Source organism: Haliaeetus albicilla, chromosome 2 (genome assembly GCF_947461875.1).
Source record: "Haliaeetus albicilla chromosome 2, bHalAlb1.1, whole genome shotgun sequence".
NCBI classification, from domain to species: Eukaryota; Metazoa; Chordata; class Aves; order Accipitriformes; family Accipitridae; genus Haliaeetus; species Haliaeetus albicilla.
In genome coordinates, this window is record NC_091484.1 from 67,576,972 (window position 1) to 67,594,451 (window position 17,480).

Consider the following 17,480-nt stretch of genomic DNA (forward strand, 5'->3'; position numbering starts at 1 on the left):
GCAGCAGTGGGAGGCAGACAACTGCATGCCAGACAGCGAAGAGGAGGACGAGGTAGAGATAAAAATTCCCAGGATACTTTAAACTCCGATTTTTTCAGTTAACATCATAGCCAAAGAACTGAAGACAAGCAGCGTGGGATGTGCCGAGCACCTGTTGTTCGCTCTGGTTTTGCTTAAAATCCCAAGTAGTCTCCTCTTCTGGCATCAGGCCTCTTATGTCTCAACAGATCATCGGGCTCTTACGTTCAGGAACGAGGGATTGGTAATTTGGTGGCCGTACTTCACAGATGCTGGCCTTCTGGGAAACCTCATGAACACGCGATGAGAAATTGATTATCAAGTGACTATCTAAAAATCCTATTAGCTTGCAAAATGGAAGGAATAAAAGCCTAGGCATGTAGCAGCACTTTCCTGGTGGGTACGAGGACATCCTGCGAACCTTCACTGAGGTCCCCGTCGTACACCTACCTCTCCGCTTGCTGACCTGAACCGTGCCCTCCCTGCGCGCAAGCCCTCGCGCAGCAGATACAGACACAGCGGCAGGACTAAATCCTGCTTTAGTTTCCCACTCACTCCTGTTCACTTGGCTCATTTTCCTCACAAAACCATCGCATAAAAATATTGAGATGCATTGGCAAGACATGGGCAAGGAGAGATGCAGCCCCTGGAACGCATTTATCTCGGGTGTTTTGGGTTTCTTTTTTAAGTTGAAAAAGCAAACAACAGGCTCTACTCAAAGGTCGCTCCCCTTACGACCAACGCAGCTTTTGATTCTCCTGAGAACTTCCCGCACAGGCGAAGCCTTTTCCAAGAGATTTCCCCGCCAAGGTCAATCCTCCCCAAAAAGGCTCAAGTTTTGGGGTTGCGTTCCGCTCCCCCGCCCAAAGCCCCGCCGTCCCCCGTCGGGACCCACCACCCCCAAGGCCGCTCCCGGCCGGGGGCCGAGCACCCGCCGCCTCCCCACCGCCGCCCGGAGCCCGGCAGGCGGATTCGGTGGGGCCCCCCCAGCCCGGGCCGATCCCGTCCCCTGCGGCCGCCTCAGCGCGGGGCGGGCGGAGCGGGCGGAGCCTCCCGCCGCCGCCGCCAATGCGGGCGGGGGCCGCAGCGCCTGCGCCGGCCCGGCCGTGCGGCCTGTCCCGCTGCCGAGGCGCCGAGCCATGTGGAGCCGTTACCGGGCGGCCGGCGGGCTGCTGAGCCGCGGCCGGTGAGGACGGGGAGGGAGCTGGGCGGGAAGCGGGTCCTTTCCCCGCCTTGGGCAGCCCCTCTGCCGGCGCTTCGCGGGGGAGGCGGCCCGCCCGCCGCTGCCCCGGGCCCCGCCGCGGGCCTGGGCGGGCTCCGCGCTGCAGCCGGCTCCTTGGCGCTCCGCCGAAGGGCGGCGAACGGCGGGCCCCGTCCCTGCCCGGCAGCCGGGCGGCCCCGGTGCGGGCAGGCGGGGAGTCCCCCCGCCGCCGGAGGGCAGGTCCCGGCTGGAGGCCGGCGGGGCCCCGGGGCTGGGCGGTGGCGTGATCCTCGTCGTCCCCCCCCGCCTCCCTCCCTCAGGGCGGGTGCGAGGGACGGCCTCCGCTGGTGGGAGCGCGTTTGTTCCAGAGCGAAGCGTTCGTTTCAGGTCTCTGACTCGGGAGTCGTGGAGGTGGAAGAGCGTTCCCGCTAACGAAAGAGCGCTGCGGTACAGGGTGGGCGAGCAAATCCACGGGTTCACTGTAGAGCAGGTAAGCGTCGCCCTTCGCCTGCCTTTCCTCAGGTTCGTATGGATAAAGTGTCCCTTGGCGGGAAGGCGCCTAGGGGAGGCCAGGAGTCCGCTGAACACTTGGCGTAGATGCTTTGGGGGGTCAGTTAAAAAACGATGCAGCGGTTCCTCGTAGTTACCTCTCTGCAACCAGATTCTCTAGGTAACATGAACACGTGTTCCCCTAGGGAGCTGGCTCTTCTCGAGTAAATAACGCACCCCGGCAGTTTGTGTGTCTGCTGCAGAGGTTGAGTGCTTGCTCCTCTAAAAGTCCTGACAGATAACTGAACTTCACTGCGTGCTGCTTTATGAAATGTGTTCAAGTAATATTTTATCTCCTCAGCTGCCTTTAATATCTTTGTTAAGAACCTGCAATGGAACTAATATGTCGAATTTCTTCTCATTTTTTTAAAGAAAAAAGCAGAAGCAGAGAGTAAAGGTAATTTGCAAAAAAGTGATTGCTAGTGACAGAGCTAGTGGTAGAACTGGTTTCCCTGATTTTTCTTTTGCTGCCCTCACCGCTGGCTTTTGAATATATGTCTTTTCTTTGTACCTCTGATCGAATTGTTCTGGTCTTGATATCTATAACAGAAGAGTATATTTATTTGGTTGTAGTGTATTTTAAATGTTTTTTTAAACTTTATTTTCCATTTGCGTACTTTTTTTTTCCCTCACAAACCATAGGAACAAAGAATTTATTTAATACTGTATATGGCAGTATTATATACAGATCAACAAACTGATCATTGCTATATCATCCATTATTTTATTTGACCTAGTTGCAGTCACACTGTAATACGGATGTTTTCTTCCAATGCAGGTGACAGCTGTTCCTGAGCTGTTCCTGACTGCAGTGAAGCTTAGTCATGATGGTACAGGAGCCAGGTATTTACATGTGGCTCGGGAGGACTCCAATAATCTGTTCAGGTAAACATTAATCTATGTATAGCACATTCCATCTCAGCATCACCTTGGGGTTTCTAAACTGTAATCCAGCTTCATAACTGGATTTTTATGTGATAACAAAGAGGATAGTACTTCCTTTGTGGGACTTCCTTAAAGTTTTTCAGGTTGGAACAGATGTCATGACGTCTGTTGTTCAGTCTGCTGCTCAAAGCAGGGTCAGCACTTAATTCAGGTGCAGTTCCTCAGACACTTATCCAGGTGGGCCTTGAAAACTTCCAAAGACAGAGATTGTGCAACCTCTCTGGGCAACCTGTTCCCGGTGTTTGACTGTCCGTATGGTGGAGTGGTTTCTTCCTTAATATCAAGTTGGAACCTGCCTTGCTTCAGTTTATGAACGTGGTCTTTTGTCCTTCCCTCATGCGTATCTATGCAAGGAACCTGTCTTCATCATAACCTCCTTGTAGGTATTGGAAGGCAGCTATTGAATCCCCTGATGTCTTTCCTTCTTCAGGCTAAATGAGCCCAATTTCCTCAGCCTCTTTTCACAGGGCATGGTTCCAGCCATCTTAATGGCTCTCCACTAAACTACTTCAAATTTATTATCATCTCTTCTGTATTGGTGAACCGAAAACTGGACTTTCCAATAAACTGCCTTCTGGCTGCAAGTTGTAAATCAGTTCTTTTTTTCCATAAGGTTCCATGAAGGTTTTTTTCTGAGCCTTTTGGGTAAAAAAGAAATGTGTTTAGTTACATGCTGAAAACTTATGTACCACCTCCAGAAGTAGAAGTGCAGAGGTTGTACACCCTCTGGAGGAGGTGACTGAGCATTCAAGAGTCTTAAGAACTCAGTAACTCTGCATCCTGCTCTATGTCATGTTAGTTACTGGACACTGATAATGTTCCCATAAATCACAGCTGCAGTTAAGAGGTGGGTGGACTTCTCATCACAAATAACCACATTCCTCTCTGTGCTCTCTGTCTTGCAGTATACAATTCCGAACCACTCCAATGGACAGCACTGGGGTCCCGCATGTTCTGGAGCACACTGTGTTATGTGGTTCTCAAAAGTATCCTTGCAGAGATCCATTCTTTAAAATGTTAAACAGGTCACTGTCCACTTTTATGAATGCATTCACAGGTGAGCCCACAGTAAGTAATACCACTTAAAATGCTTGAGGTTTTATTGCAGTAGAGCTGTCTGTCAGCTCTCCCTAATTTCCCTTTGGAGAGCCGTTATTGTTAAGTGTGAATGTTGTGAATGAGATATTACAAAACTAACAAGGCAAGGCAACAAAATAGATCTTGTTCATTTGGCAGTTACAAAGTCCTGATGGAGCTAGATCTTTATAGTATACAACAGTACACTTAACTTTGCTTTTGCCATATATATATAAATAATTTTCATGGTAAAATAATGGCAGTGTTAAACTTCTATGTATTCCTCTGCAAAAACCTATTTCATTTAGTAAGTTTCTTCTCTTCCAGTTACTTCATATAGATGAGAACTTAAAAATAAATGAGGGCAAAATGCATCTTAGACTTTCTAAATTCTGATCTTTTTATGTTTCTTTATATGCAGCTAGTGATTACACGCTCTATCCGTTCTCAACACAAAATCCGAAGGATTTTCAGAATCTCCTGTCAGTGTACTTGGATGCAGCTTTCTTTCCATGTTTGCGGCAACTAGATTTCTGGTAAGATGTGGACAGCTTGAGGTGTATGGAAACCTCAAATTAAAAAGAAAAAAAACAGAACAAAATAAAACTAAAACCTTAAAACTCCCAACACTTCCTGTTATTAATTTTTTTCAGGCAAGAAGGTTGGAGGTTAGAACATGAAAACCCAGCTGATCCTCAGACACCTCTAGTCTTCAAAGGAGTTGTTTTTAATGAAATGAAAGGGGCGTTTGTAAGTTTTGTGAATGTTTGGTTTAAGTGGCCTAAGCTGTAGGTTATCAGTGGTGTTACTGCACCAGAGATTTCCATTCCTCTGAAATTTAAGTCCTCAGTAAAGTCAACAATCTGTTACATGGTTATTCTTAAAGTTCAGCTGTCAAAAGTTTGTTTACATATAAAAAACCACCTTGTTAATGGATTGTATTGTAGAATTTTCTTTTAAATTGACATGGTAATGTAGCTAGTTTTATTAAAGTATGTGGGACTACAGAACAAAATGCTTATGTGAGGAGGAGTTTCTGTGTAAGTTAGAGCTCTGAGGTCTTATTATTGAGCACCTTTTATTTTAAAAATATGTGTTTCGATGATTTTTACTGAAATGTGTTTTCCTCTTAAGACAGATAATGAGAGGATATTTGCACAGCACCTGCAGAATAAAATTCTCCCTGATCACACTTACGGTGTAGTATCTGGTGGAGATCCATTATGTATTCCTGATCTTACATGGGAACAGCTTAAACAGTTCCATGCCACACATTATCATCCAAGCAATTCCAGGTATCTGAGATCTGTGACTAACTTTTTAGGTTATATAGTGTGTTAGCACTCTGTTCGTATTTTTGTGAAGGGAAAACCAGCAATACAGTGTTTCCATTCACATGGCCAGCAACTTAGATAACCTGTGCCCTACAGCACCTAGGACAGCATTGAAGCAAGGAATTTGCTCTAGGAAGAGCAGTGAAGGGTGAATTGGAGGCAGGAAGGAGAGATGGCTGATTTTCTAGAGTGCATCTGCCTGCTTGATTATGATGATTTGTTTTGAGGATTTCACAGATGTTTCACCTTGAACTTATATGGGTCAGTGGGAAATGGAACATGCTAATAAGTACTTGGTGATACTATTAGGGAGTTATGATACAAATAGTGTAGATGAGTCTAGGAGTTCCTGTCCTCCTTGAAGTCAACACAGATGAAGTTATAAAATAAAATTCCAAATGAACGGCTGTTCATTTGCTCCTGAATCACACAGTACTGTATCAGGTTCTAAATAATGGATATTCATTTGAGTCGGATACTAATTCTTTCAGTACTAATAAGGTATGCAAGCTAAAAGTCAAGTTGAAAGTGATATGGAGGGAAATCTATAGTATTGTTGTTTCTTCTGTACTGATTTTGAGGTCAATCTGTTAGTCTGATTAATTCACATACGAAACATCAGCTTGTGTAATGATAGTGAATTTACCATCCTTTGTTTTTCTCATCATCCCAAGTATTCTACTGTACCTGTGTTAAGGTTTTAATCGGGGAATAAGATTTACCCGAAACATAACCTCGTGCTCATATTTAATCCAGGTGTGGGAATGTGCTTGGTAGCCTGACCCCCAGAACCCAGCCATGTTTTATAGATCAGTTAAGACATAGATCATTGTATTTTATACGTTGTGTGTGAGGACCATAAGAATTTTGTCCTCTGAAACTTTAGAGCACTGGGATTCTGGCTTCAATTACTAATGTTTTTTTCTTGGAACCTTGTATATTGCTGCAACTAAATGAATTCTAGCTTTTTGTGGCCTCTGAAGCATAAACCAGAAGCTGAAAAATATGGAATTTTACCAGATCTGTGAGTTTTATGTATGTGGCAAACTCATGGGTCTTTAACCTAGGGGCCCTTCTATGTTCCATTCTAGATGCAACTGAATCGCTGAAAAACCACATGAAATTCAGAGTATAATAAAAGCTGTTACTGTAAATTTCATGTAAAATCTGATGCTTAACCTCAGTCTTTCATTTGAAATGCAGATTTTTCACTTATGGTAATTTTCCACTGGAGCAACACCTGAAACAAATACATGAGGAAGCATTGATAAAATTTGAAAGAATTGAATCAAATACTGAAATCCCGAAACAGAAACTCTGGGAAAAGCCTGTAAGTAAAAAAAAAAAAAATAAAAAAAAAAAAATTAAAATTAAAATGAAACAAACAAAAAGAAACAGTGCACATCCAATCTTGGACTTGCAGAAACCAAATATAACACATTAATGTTTTAGGCCAGCCTGCTGGAGTTATTTTTTTGTTTAGAAGTGTTTTTGTGTGTAAATGAGCTGAAGTATTTTTATATTTGGTTACAGTGCGGAAAAACTACATTTACTTTTGAGTTTCAGTAATGTAATGATTGCGTGCAGTTGTTTATTTTTCTTATTTTCCAGTTTTCAAGTCCCTCATCATTTGAAGCACTGAAACATTTATTAATGGAAAGCATTTAGTGCTACTGATAGAAATATTGATACTTAGTGTCAGGAATATGCCCTCTAATGGTACCTAAGCTTCCAAACATTCATGTCAAAAATAATTTTTTCCATTCTCTCCTTCCCTCCTCCCCCTTTTCCTCCCTGGCTTATCCCGAAGTGTAAGCATTTCTTTGAAACACAGCTCAGAACATTAATTATGGCCAGATTTTCTTGATCCTCTCCTCTATTGTCCACTTGTAAAAATTGAGATACCACTCATATTTTTGAAGATATCCCGTGTTTGTGTATTTACTCATGAATATTGAACTTGCTCATGAGTATCTGTAAAATTATTTGAAATCTTTGGAAGGAAGATGCTACGAAGATGCAAGCAGTCATTTTTTTTATTTGTATCTGAGTTTATTCTGCATCAAATGTATTTATTATACTTTACAGAGAGAACACAGTGTAACATGTGGCTTAGACTCATTTGCTGCCGATCCTTCCAAGCAGACAACTGTCAGCGTCAGCTACTTGTTGACAGAGTAAGTGTATCAAAATGAAATTCTGAATCAAAGGCTCATTTTAGAACTTCAAGCAAGATGCAGGCATATTTCATGTCCCCCAATCCCTCTTCATAAATGTCATCTTTAAGGTAAATAATGCCATGGAAAAGCTAGACAAATCCTGCTTTAGTAGATGAGAATTTAATTGCTAAGCAGAATTTTTCCTGGTTTTTTTTTTTTATTTTTTTAGCAGATAGGCATAAGGAAAATTAGGCATTACCTTACAGAACTGTTCAGTTGATTAGACTTCTGGGATCACTGGCTTCCTGTCTTTCAGTTTTGTGCCATGTGCAAGCATTTCTGTATGACCCTACTACTAACTTTATCTACCCTTGCAGCCTAATTTAACTTGCTTTACTGCTAGTTATAACAAGTGAAAGATGCAGGACTCTCTTAGTTCCCAAAGGTTTGGTGCAGTGTTCATAACTGACCATTATTTCTCCCTTGCTCCCTCAACATTGTTTTGTGGAAGTAATTCTTCTGAAATTAACTCAGTGATGCTGGGTGTCACATATTCGTAGCTTGATGTTTTTTAAGAACTATTAATTTTTCTTCAGTATTACAGACACTTTTGAAACGTTCACACTAAGCCTGTTGTCTTCACTGTTGGTTGAGGGGCCGAATTCTCCTTTTTACAAAGCCTTAATTGAGTCTGGTGTTGGTACAGATTTTTCTCCTGATGTTGGGTAAGTGTTGCAATTTACATTTCATCACTATAAACAATATTAGAAAAGTTACAAACCACTATTAAGTTGGGAGAAGTCATCTCTCATACTGGCTATTTACACCAGAATAAGCTTATTTTAATACTAGAACATCTTAAGAGTTTCTACTCATGAACTATAAAGCGTTCTCAAGTGTAATTTTTGGCTTGTCAAAATAACTTGATATGTTAGTTTGTACAAACTTGTACTGTTTAAAGCTTATGAACAAGAAAAATGGGTAGATAAAAACATGGTATACCTTCAGTGCCCTAATTTACTTGGGGTTTTCATCTTGGCCATTTAGGATTACTCAGAAGAGTTTGCTAGCTCTTCTCTATACTGTGTTACCTTTGTTTTTTTGCTTTAATTCTGTGATTTAGTAGTAGGTAGGTTTGTCACAAATGCACTTTTGTGCAATTAGGTGCCATTAACTTACTATTACCTCAGTACAAAAGGATATTTCTGCCAACACTTACTTATTCAAACTGTAGCTCTTGCAGCCAGTCTTCTGAGCTCGCTCAGTGCTGCAGACTAAGGATGCATGCATTGTCTTCACCTAACTACAGGCTCAGCTGCTCATTGTAGTTTGCCTTTATTGTCAGCAGAAAGAAAGAAGCGCTTTCAGGGCATAATTCCTCTGAGTGATTTTTAGACTTGAGGATGATGAAAATCACGCCTTTGTCTCCACTGACTGTCTTGGATATTTGAGTGGGAAACCTTAATATACTCATTTATGATTTTAATGTCTTGGAGACAGTTCAAGCCAGGCAGAGTACTCTATGTGAAGTCATGGGCTTCCTGCAAGTCCTGTGTTATGCATTGGCAGTGCCATGCAGACATCTTGATATTACAGAGCATGGCAGCAGAAATCCATCTTTAGACACTGAAGGAGTGATTCAGTTGTATGTTTTGTCAGCTGAACCTTTTCCAGGTTGACTATATTAATACGGTGTTGAGCCATACAGTGAGATGGCTTTAATTTTCCTTAGTGACTGTGCTGATGAATCAATCTAGAAGAATAAGTTTGAATCCAGAAATCAGTATTCCAGAATTCAATACCTGAGTCTGTCATTGAATTCCTTCTGTGGTTTTTAGACATGGAATAGTGGATGTTTAGAGTTGATGAGCACCTATTGCTTTTTGTTTGTTGCCTTCAGTTTGAACTGCTAGGTGTTCTGTATTTCTGCAAGTGTCAATTTGTCTCTCTAAAGATGAGTTCTTATGGTTAACCCTACCTGACAGCTTGGTCAAAATTATCTTTTTTTTTTTTGAGTACCATTGAAAATAATTGCAACAAACATGGAACACTTCATCTTCACCACTTAATTTACAAATACTGCTTTAAAACTACAAATTTAAAAGTACCATTCCAGTCACTTGCTTAAGTAGAATGTATGTGTTTGGCCTAAGAGGCAGCTAAAATTTTTACCTTAAAAAAAGAGACTTCTTCACCTGAAAGTACTTAAAGATGAACGGGAAGATGAACAGAAAAGACCAGCTTTTCTTCTATAACTGTTTTTCTTTCTCTAATATCATATGCCATATGTTTTCTTAACAGTGGCTACTACTACTGAAATTGAACAAAGAAATGCTTTTAAGTTCTGGGTTTTGCCTCTTTGGTAATTATTTTTCTTTCTCTCTAGCTTTTAAAAGCCATTGTATGTGGAAATGATGGGTATTTTTTCCCCTTCTGCCTTTGCTGGCAGGTTTAATGCTTAAGTTCTAGTACTTGTCACTGAGTTGAATATGTTTTATTCTAGGTTTAATGGCTCAACAAGAGAAGCTTATTTCAGTGTTGGTCTACAGGGTATTGCCGAAAGAGACATTGATACTGTGAAACAGATAATTGCCAGAACAGTTGATGAAGTTATTGCGTGAGTAATGCTAAATTTTTGAGAATACTGTTAGTTCCTTAATACAGTCTTACAGTTAGATATTAATAATATATAGACATATAATAATACAGACATATATTTAATAATATGCCTTAAAAATTTAGTTATATTAAATGTGCCAAGGAAGCAGTAATATTGTTCAATACTCCTAAAACTTGTATCTGCTACTTCCTCTGTTGTAGCATATTCATCAGCATAACCTTCAGGAGTTTAATGATATTAGTGCAGTTTCACTGAATGACACAGCATGATAAGATTATTTCATATCAGATTTAATTCAGTGTGGAAGACATTATGTTGTAGTGCTTCCTTTATCGATGTTATAATTCATTTTCATAACTTCACTGAAGGTGATTAGTGTTAATGGATATGATTTCCTTCTCTCATCACCCCTTCCCAAAGGAAAGGATTTGAGGAAGATAGGATTGAAGCTCTACTTCACAAAATTGAAATCCAGCTGAAGCATCAGTCTACGAGTTTTGGACTTGCCCTGACATCTGTAAGTCTGTATGTGTGCCCATGAGTGGTGTTTTTTTAGGAATGGATAAGGAATCTACTGTCTGCGTCTTTATGAAATTTGGGGTCATTTTGTAGGCTCTTGATACGTAAAGCTTTTCACTTCAGGGCTTTTCTTTTGTCATCTCATATACATCTTCCTTCTTTTTGGTAGCCTTCAAACTATTGCTGGACTCTACACTGTATGACTTAATCGGGCAGTGAGCCTGTTGTCTTTGCCTGAATAGTAGCTTTGACTGCAGTAGCACTGACTACTTCTGTAAGAGAGGCATGACGTACTGGCTCTTGGAACTGTATGTTTTGGCTAGATGCCTATGTATTTTTAAAAATTAGAGGGACTATATTTTTCTATGGAATTTAGGGTTGTATTGCCGTAATTTAATTTCAAGATTCACAAGTGAAAATGTACACTAATTCAATTCTTGGCCTCAAATTTTGATACCAAAGCTGTATCAAAGTTTTGATCCAAAGCTGTTACAGAAAACATGTTCCACAGCAGAAAGTGGTGTCTTTGAGAAGTTTGCAAGTTGTTGTAAATTTGGGAACAAGTTAGCTGCAGTATTTGCAGTCAGTTTGGAAATTCAGGGCCTCCTACTGCCACTCGTCCTCCTGTGTCCTTCCTCTGGTTTTTTTTCTGCTCTGCAGCAACTTCAGTTGCTTCACAGCTCTTCCACTTTCTATCTCAAGGGTCGTATCTTCTTCAGCAAGAACGGGAGTTCATTCCTTTGGCATACAAAGTTAGGTAAAGAAGCAGAGCCCTGGATTAACATGAGACTTGCAAATGGGAGAGCCACAGCCAAGAGCTGTTTCAAATCAGATTGCCATACAGTGAAACAGACAAATTGTGGATGTTTAATTGCCTGTCATGTTTAATAGTAGAATCTGGCAAAATGTGCCTAACTTTGATAGCCAATAGTTTCTAGCATGTCTTCAGATTGTGTGAGTAATTCTGTCTGGTGAAATATTTACGCATATACTTTATCTTTCAACATTCTTAAGTCTTGAAGTTGATTCAACTGTTAGGACTTAATTCTAGAACAGAAAGCTCTTAAACAATTCTTGCTTTTAAAGACCAGTCATGGCGTTTGGTGTTAATACTCCCATAGAGGAGGATTATATTTCAGTTCATTTCCCTGAGGTCATGTTTTAGAAGTTGACCTTGAAAAAGGTCTGAAAGGGACCTAGTTAAAACTAAAGTAATCATAGAATGGTTTGTATTGGAAGGGACCTTTAAAGATCATCTAGTTCCAACCTCCCTGCTCTGGGCAGGGCCATCTTTCACTAGATCAAGTTGCTCGAAGCCCTATCCAACCTGACCTTGAACACTTCTAATGATGGGGCATCCACAGCTTCTCTGGGTAAGCTGTTCCAGTGTCTCACCACCCTCATTGTAAAGAATTTCTTCCTTATGTCCAATCTAAATATACCCTCTTTCAGTTTAAAACCATTGCCTCTTGTCCTGTTAGTACAGGCCATGGTAAAAAGTCTCTCTTGTGTTTCCTATAAGCCCCCTTCGTATATTGAAATGTCCTCCTGAAGCCTTCTCTTCTCCAGGCTGAACAACCCCAACTCTCTTACCTCTCCTATGAAGAAAGGCTATTCCAGCCCTCTGATCATTTTTGTGGCCCTCCTCCAGGTCCGCTCTAACAGGTCAATGTCTGTCTTGTACTCTGGGCCCCAGAGCTGGATGCAGTACTTCAGGTGGGGTCTCATGAAAGCAGAGTAGAGAGGGAGAATCGCCTCTCTCAACGTGCTGACCATGCTTCTTTTTATGCAGCCTGGGATACGATTAGCTTTCTGAGCTGCAAACGCACATTGCGGCCTCATAGCCAGTTTTTCATTTCCCAGTATCCCCAAGCCCTTCTCTGCAGGGCTACTTTCAAACCATTCATCACCAACTTGTACTGATTGCTCATTGTTGCCCCAGCCCATGTGCAAGACCTTGCACTTGGCCTTATTGAATTTCATGAGAATCATGTGGGTCCACTCCTCAAGCCTGTCCCAGTCCTTCTGCATGGCATCCCTTCCCTCAAGCGTATCAACTATACCGCTCAGCTTAGTGTCATCTGCAAACTTGCTGAGCGTGCACTCAATCCCACTGTCTATGTCATTAATAAAGGTATTGAACAGTATTGGTCCCCATACGGATCCCTGAGGGACAGACATCACTTGTTACTGATGTCCATTTGGATGTTGAGCCATTGAATGCAACTGTTTGCATGCAGCCATCCAGCCAATCCCTTATCCATCGAATAGTCGATCTGTCAAACTCTTATCTCTCCAATTTAGTGACAAGGATGTTGTGTGGGACTGTGTCAAAGGCCTTACAGAAGTCAGGATAGATGACATCAGTTTCTCTTCCCTTATCCTTCAATGCAGTCACTCCATTGTAGAATGCCACCAGATTAGTCAGGCATGATTTGCCTGTGAAGCCATGTTGGCTATCACAGATGACAGCCTGTGTAATTTTAAATGTTGTGTGGTAAGGATTCTCTAACTTCCATGCTGTAGTCCAGTGCTGTGCTAGCTTTACAGTTAGGAGGGCTTTCCTCTGTGGGATGTATTTATTTAAAATGCAGTACGATAGGTGAACCACTGTCTGAAGAGTGGGGCTCAAAGAGTTTTAGTAAATGGAGTAGCATCTGGCTGGTGGCCAGTCACTAGTGGTGTTCCCCAGGGCTCAATTTTAGGGCCAGTTCTCTTCAGTGTTTTTATCAGTGACCTGGACATAGGATGTGTGCATACTCAAGTGTGTTTGCTGATGATACTAAATTAGGAGGAGTTGTTGATTCCCTTGAGGGTAAAGAGGCCTTACAGAGAGGTCTTCACAGATTGGAGTTCTGAGCAATCACAAACTATGAAATTTAACAAGGACAAATATGGATTCTGCACCTGGGACAGTATAATCCTGCATGTACTTGTAGACTGGGGGAAAAGGCTGGAGTGCAGCCCTGCAGAAAGGGCCTGGAAACCTGGAAACATTCAAGGTCAGGTTGGACTGGGCTCTGAGCAACCTGATCTAGTTGAAGATGTCCTTGCTCATTGCAGGGGGGTTGGACTAGGTGAGCTTTAAAGGTACCTTCCAACCCAAACTACTCTATGATTCTATGATTCAAGGGATCTGAGGGTTTTCGTGAGTTCAGTATGAGTCGCATAAAGCCAAAAACAGCCAAGCATATCCTGGGTTGCATTAAGGACAGTATAGCTAACTGATCAAAAGAAGTGATTGTCCCACTACACTCAGCATTGGTGCAGCCTCACCTCGAATACTATGTGCAGTTTTGGGCTCCACAATGTAAGGACATAATAATATTAGAACATGTCCAAAGGAGGGCAACAGAGAGCTGAAAGGACTAGAGGGCATGACTTATGAGGAGCTGCTGAGGATAACAGGTTTGTTCAGTTTAGAAAAGATGAGACTGAGGGGTGACCTCATTGCTGTCTACAACTCCCTCATGATGGGGAGCAGAGCAGGAGGTGCTGGTCTCTTCTCTCTGGTGTCCGGTGATAGGACGTGAGGAAATGGCTTCCAGCTGTGTCATGGAAGTACAGATTTGGTATTAGGAAAAAGTTCCTCGAGGAGAGGGTGGTCAAGCACTGGAACAAACTCCCCAAGTGTAATGGTTTTGGCTGGGATAGAGTTAAATCTCTTCATAGTAGCTAGTGTGGGGCTATATTTTGGATTTGTGCTGGAAACAGTGTTGATGATACAGGGATGTTTTCATCACTGCTGAGCAGTGCTTACCCAGAGCCAAGGCCTTTTCTGCTTCTCACCCACCCCACCAGCGAGGAGGCTGGGGGGGCACAAGGAGTTGGGAGGGGACACAGCCGGGACAGCTGACCCCAACTGACCACAGGGATATCCCAGACCATGTGGCGTCATGCTCAGCATGTAAAGCTGGGGGAAGAAGAAGGAAGGGGGGATGTTGGGAGTGATGGTGTTTGTCTTCCCAAGTCACCGTTAGGCGTGATGGAGCCCTGCTGTCCTGGAGATGGCTGAACACCTGCCTGCCCATGGGAAGTGGTGTACGAATTCCTTATTTTGCTCTGCTTGCATGCAGCTTTTGCTTTACCTATTAAACTGTCTTTATCTCAACCCAGTTTTCTCACTTTTACTCTTCCGATTCTCCCCCTGCATCCTGCTGAGAGGGGAGTGAGCAAGTGGCTGCGTGGGGCTGAGCTGCTGGCGCGGGTTAAACCATGACACCAAGGAAGTGGTCATGGCCCCAAGCCTGTCAGGGTTCACAAAGCATTTGGACAATGCTGGTAGATACATGGTTGAACTTCTAGGTTGCTTACTGAGAACCAGCACTGAGTTGTTGTAATGAACCCATGGAAGCGTCAAATAAGGAGTGACTAATTTTATTTCGAGAGAATTATCTTGAGCATATTCTAAAAGAATACTATTCCTTAAAACACACTAGGGAATTTCCACAGAATAGATAATAATAGTTATTACTGAAAAAGTCTGGAAGGCTTGTAATACCTGCTTGTAATTAAAGAGGTGAGACAAGAGGAGGTGGTTTTGGCAGTTCCAATGCATTTGTTTTCTATATGCTTTTAAGAGCTTTTTCTTTCATATGTCTTGGGATTTTTTTATTTTCTTCTGTTGCGTTTTTTCTCCATTCACAAAGACTAGAAGTGGAGGAAATTTTGATATCTTGCTCTGTGGTGTATTGGAAGAACTTTCAATAGCAACTCGAGCAAACTTAATAGTCTCAAACTAGAGAATAAAACTAGAATAAAAATCCTTCCAAAAGAAATACCCTGTGGGTATTGCTGGTTATTTAGTATCTTCTTTCTCCAATTTACCATCTATGTTACATGTCTGAGTTACCTTATTATTAATCATTTCATCTGACTTTGATACAATAAATGGGTAGACTGTAATATTTATCTACTACTTTGTCTCTACCATCTGTTTCTTTTTTCCTTCTTTCTTGGGCTGAAAATTGAATTTATTTTAAATGAGAAGGAGGAAAGACTATTACAGTGGATTTTCAGAATACAGATATACACACCTATACAAAAAAAAAAAAAAAATGTGGTTTGGTATGATAAAATTAGAGGAGAGAGTAGAGAGAACAGCGGACAGATGATGATGGAATAGTCCTTTAACCTGAAGAAAGTTTTCAGCTTTTTTTTTTTTTCCCACTCCAGATATATTAGAACTCACATATATCTGCTATTCAAATATAAGTGATAAGATGGTTTTGGAATACAGATGCTGTCAGTAGTAGAAATGCAGATGGATTGTCCTGCTTACCTAATTATTCTTTCTCATTCAGTATATAGCGTCTTGCTGGAATCAAGATGGGGATCCAGTGGAGCTTCTGAAGATTGCAGATAAAGTCTCTCGGTTCAGGCAGTGCCTTAAAGAAAATCCCACATTTCTTCAGGAAAAAGTTAAAACATATTTTAAGGTAGGCAAACTTATGGAAAAATATCTTCAGTATCAATTTTTAAATCACAATTTTGTATTTAAAATTCAACTGAAGGCTAATTTTTTTATAACCATACTGCCTATTTTTAGGTGTAGATGAACAGCAGCACTTTTGAATGAAGCATGTTAGTTTTAAATAGTTGAAGTGAAAACTTTTCAAAATGGAAAAAATTGTCTGATTGGACATTTGGAAATACACATATTAGAACATTGATAAAATGCTAATGATGTACTGAACTGTGATGTCTGATGCTATAGAAGGGCACTCTGGGTCTTTCCTAATGAGAAGCTCAGATGTGAATAGAGAATTATAGACCTAGTTATGTGTTCCTTAGCATTGGCATAGCAAGATGTATCTCTTTTCCCTTGAAAAGACTTTGCTTCTAAGAAAGATCATTCTGGTGCTCCTCTGTTTACTGAACTGCTGTCTGAATTTTGCTGTCAGCGCCAGTTGCTTTCTGCTCTTTTTCTTGTTTTCCTCTCCACGTGTTCTACTGGAGTTCTTGAAGAAATAAAAACAGTAAAGGCATTATAACATTGAATAGTTCTGAAGCCCTGAATTAGTAATGCCAGAAATAAAAAATCCAGTGATAGCAATGCAAAAGTGGTTTTGGGGTGGTTTTTGGTGTTTGTTTTGTTGGTGGGTTTTTTTCCAATCAAATTGTTCAAGTTGTTTTGAAGGGCAGATCTATTATAGGTAATTGCCAACCTGATTTAATAGTGAGTAAATGCTGGTTCTTATATACTCAAAGGCAACAAGAGACAGTGGCATCAGCTGAAATCTGTTTTCCTAAAGGCGTTTTTAGTGTCTGGAAGTAGTAAGGAGCTGTTAAGGTTTTGGCTTTTATAGGGAAGAAATAGAGGTGCAGTATTTTTGAGAGTGTCCTTTACTATGCAGTTCTGCTGAGGGGGCTAAGGCAAAAACATGACTCAGTAGGAAGTAATGAGAATAGTTGGATGTTCTTATATCAGAAGATTATGCACTGTTGTACCTTGTGCCTGGAGATAATAAAGCTAGAAGGCTAGGAGCAAGGAAGAGAATGCTGTTCATCCTGTCCATTTTACTATGCCTGATTAATTCTGCATTTCCCTCTTCTACTCTGTAGTCAATCAGGTTTCCATAGTCTTTCCACATAAGCACAGGGGAGATAAACTAATAAAACGGAATCCGATTACATTGTTGCAAATTACTGTCTGTGTCTGTCAGTGACAGATGTTGCTGTTTGACTCCTACTTTGAAATGGGCAATTTTTGAGGTCACTGTCTTTTGACTAGCCTCCCAGTATTATATGAAATGGAAGCTGCTTGAGTAATTTTGTTATTACAATTCCATAGTCCTGTATAAACGAAGAGCAGCTGTGTCACAACAGCATAGTTGTGTCACAACAGGAGTTGTGACACTTGTATAATGCATGGAGTTCTCTGGCAGCAAGACTGATGTAAAGCATTTCTGAGCAGGATAAGGCATGCACATTTTACTTCATATGGGATCTCTGTGTGCTCAAGCTTGGGCAGGTTGAAAGAGGTATTTAACGAAACCCTCCTGCATGTAACCAGATTCCTCATCTTAGAACATTCTCCAGATAAAACTTGTGGCATG

The 17,480-nt window shown here is 41.4% G+C and overlaps 1 protein-coding gene across 2 annotated transcripts in view; it reads left to right on the top strand.

Moving 5' to 3' along the window:
• The first annotated feature begins 1,080 nt into the window (after positions 1-1,080).
• Positions 1,081-17,480, top strand: part of PITRM1 (pitrilysin metallopeptidase 1) — a 30,119-nt gene continuing 13,719 nt past the window's right edge. Inside the window, exons 1-13 of one of the 2 annotated variants that reach the window (XM_069778148.1) lie at positions 1,081-1,204; positions 1,607-1,709; positions 2,547-2,653; positions 3,619-3,770; positions 4,212-4,326; positions 4,444-4,540; positions 4,925-5,085; positions 6,328-6,454; positions 7,213-7,301; positions 7,880-8,008; positions 9,787-9,900; positions 10,324-10,420; positions 15,726-15,860. In XM_069778148.1, the coding sequence (XP_069634249.1) occupies positions 1,158-1,204; positions 1,607-1,709; positions 2,547-2,653; positions 3,619-3,770; positions 4,212-4,326; positions 4,444-4,540; positions 4,925-5,085; positions 6,328-6,454; positions 7,213-7,301; positions 7,880-8,008; positions 9,787-9,900; positions 10,324-10,420; positions 15,726-15,860 (1,473 nt within the window). In that variant the 5' untranslated portion in view covers positions 1,081-1,157. Of the gene's footprint in view, positions 1,205-1,606; positions 1,710-2,140; positions 2,166-2,546; positions 2,654-3,618; positions 3,771-4,211; positions 4,327-4,443; positions 4,541-4,924; positions 5,086-6,327; positions 6,455-7,212; positions 7,302-7,879; positions 8,009-9,786; positions 9,901-10,323; positions 10,421-15,725; positions 15,861-17,480 lie in introns of those variants that run through there. The other variant, XM_069778149.1, reaches the window with a different exon arrangement.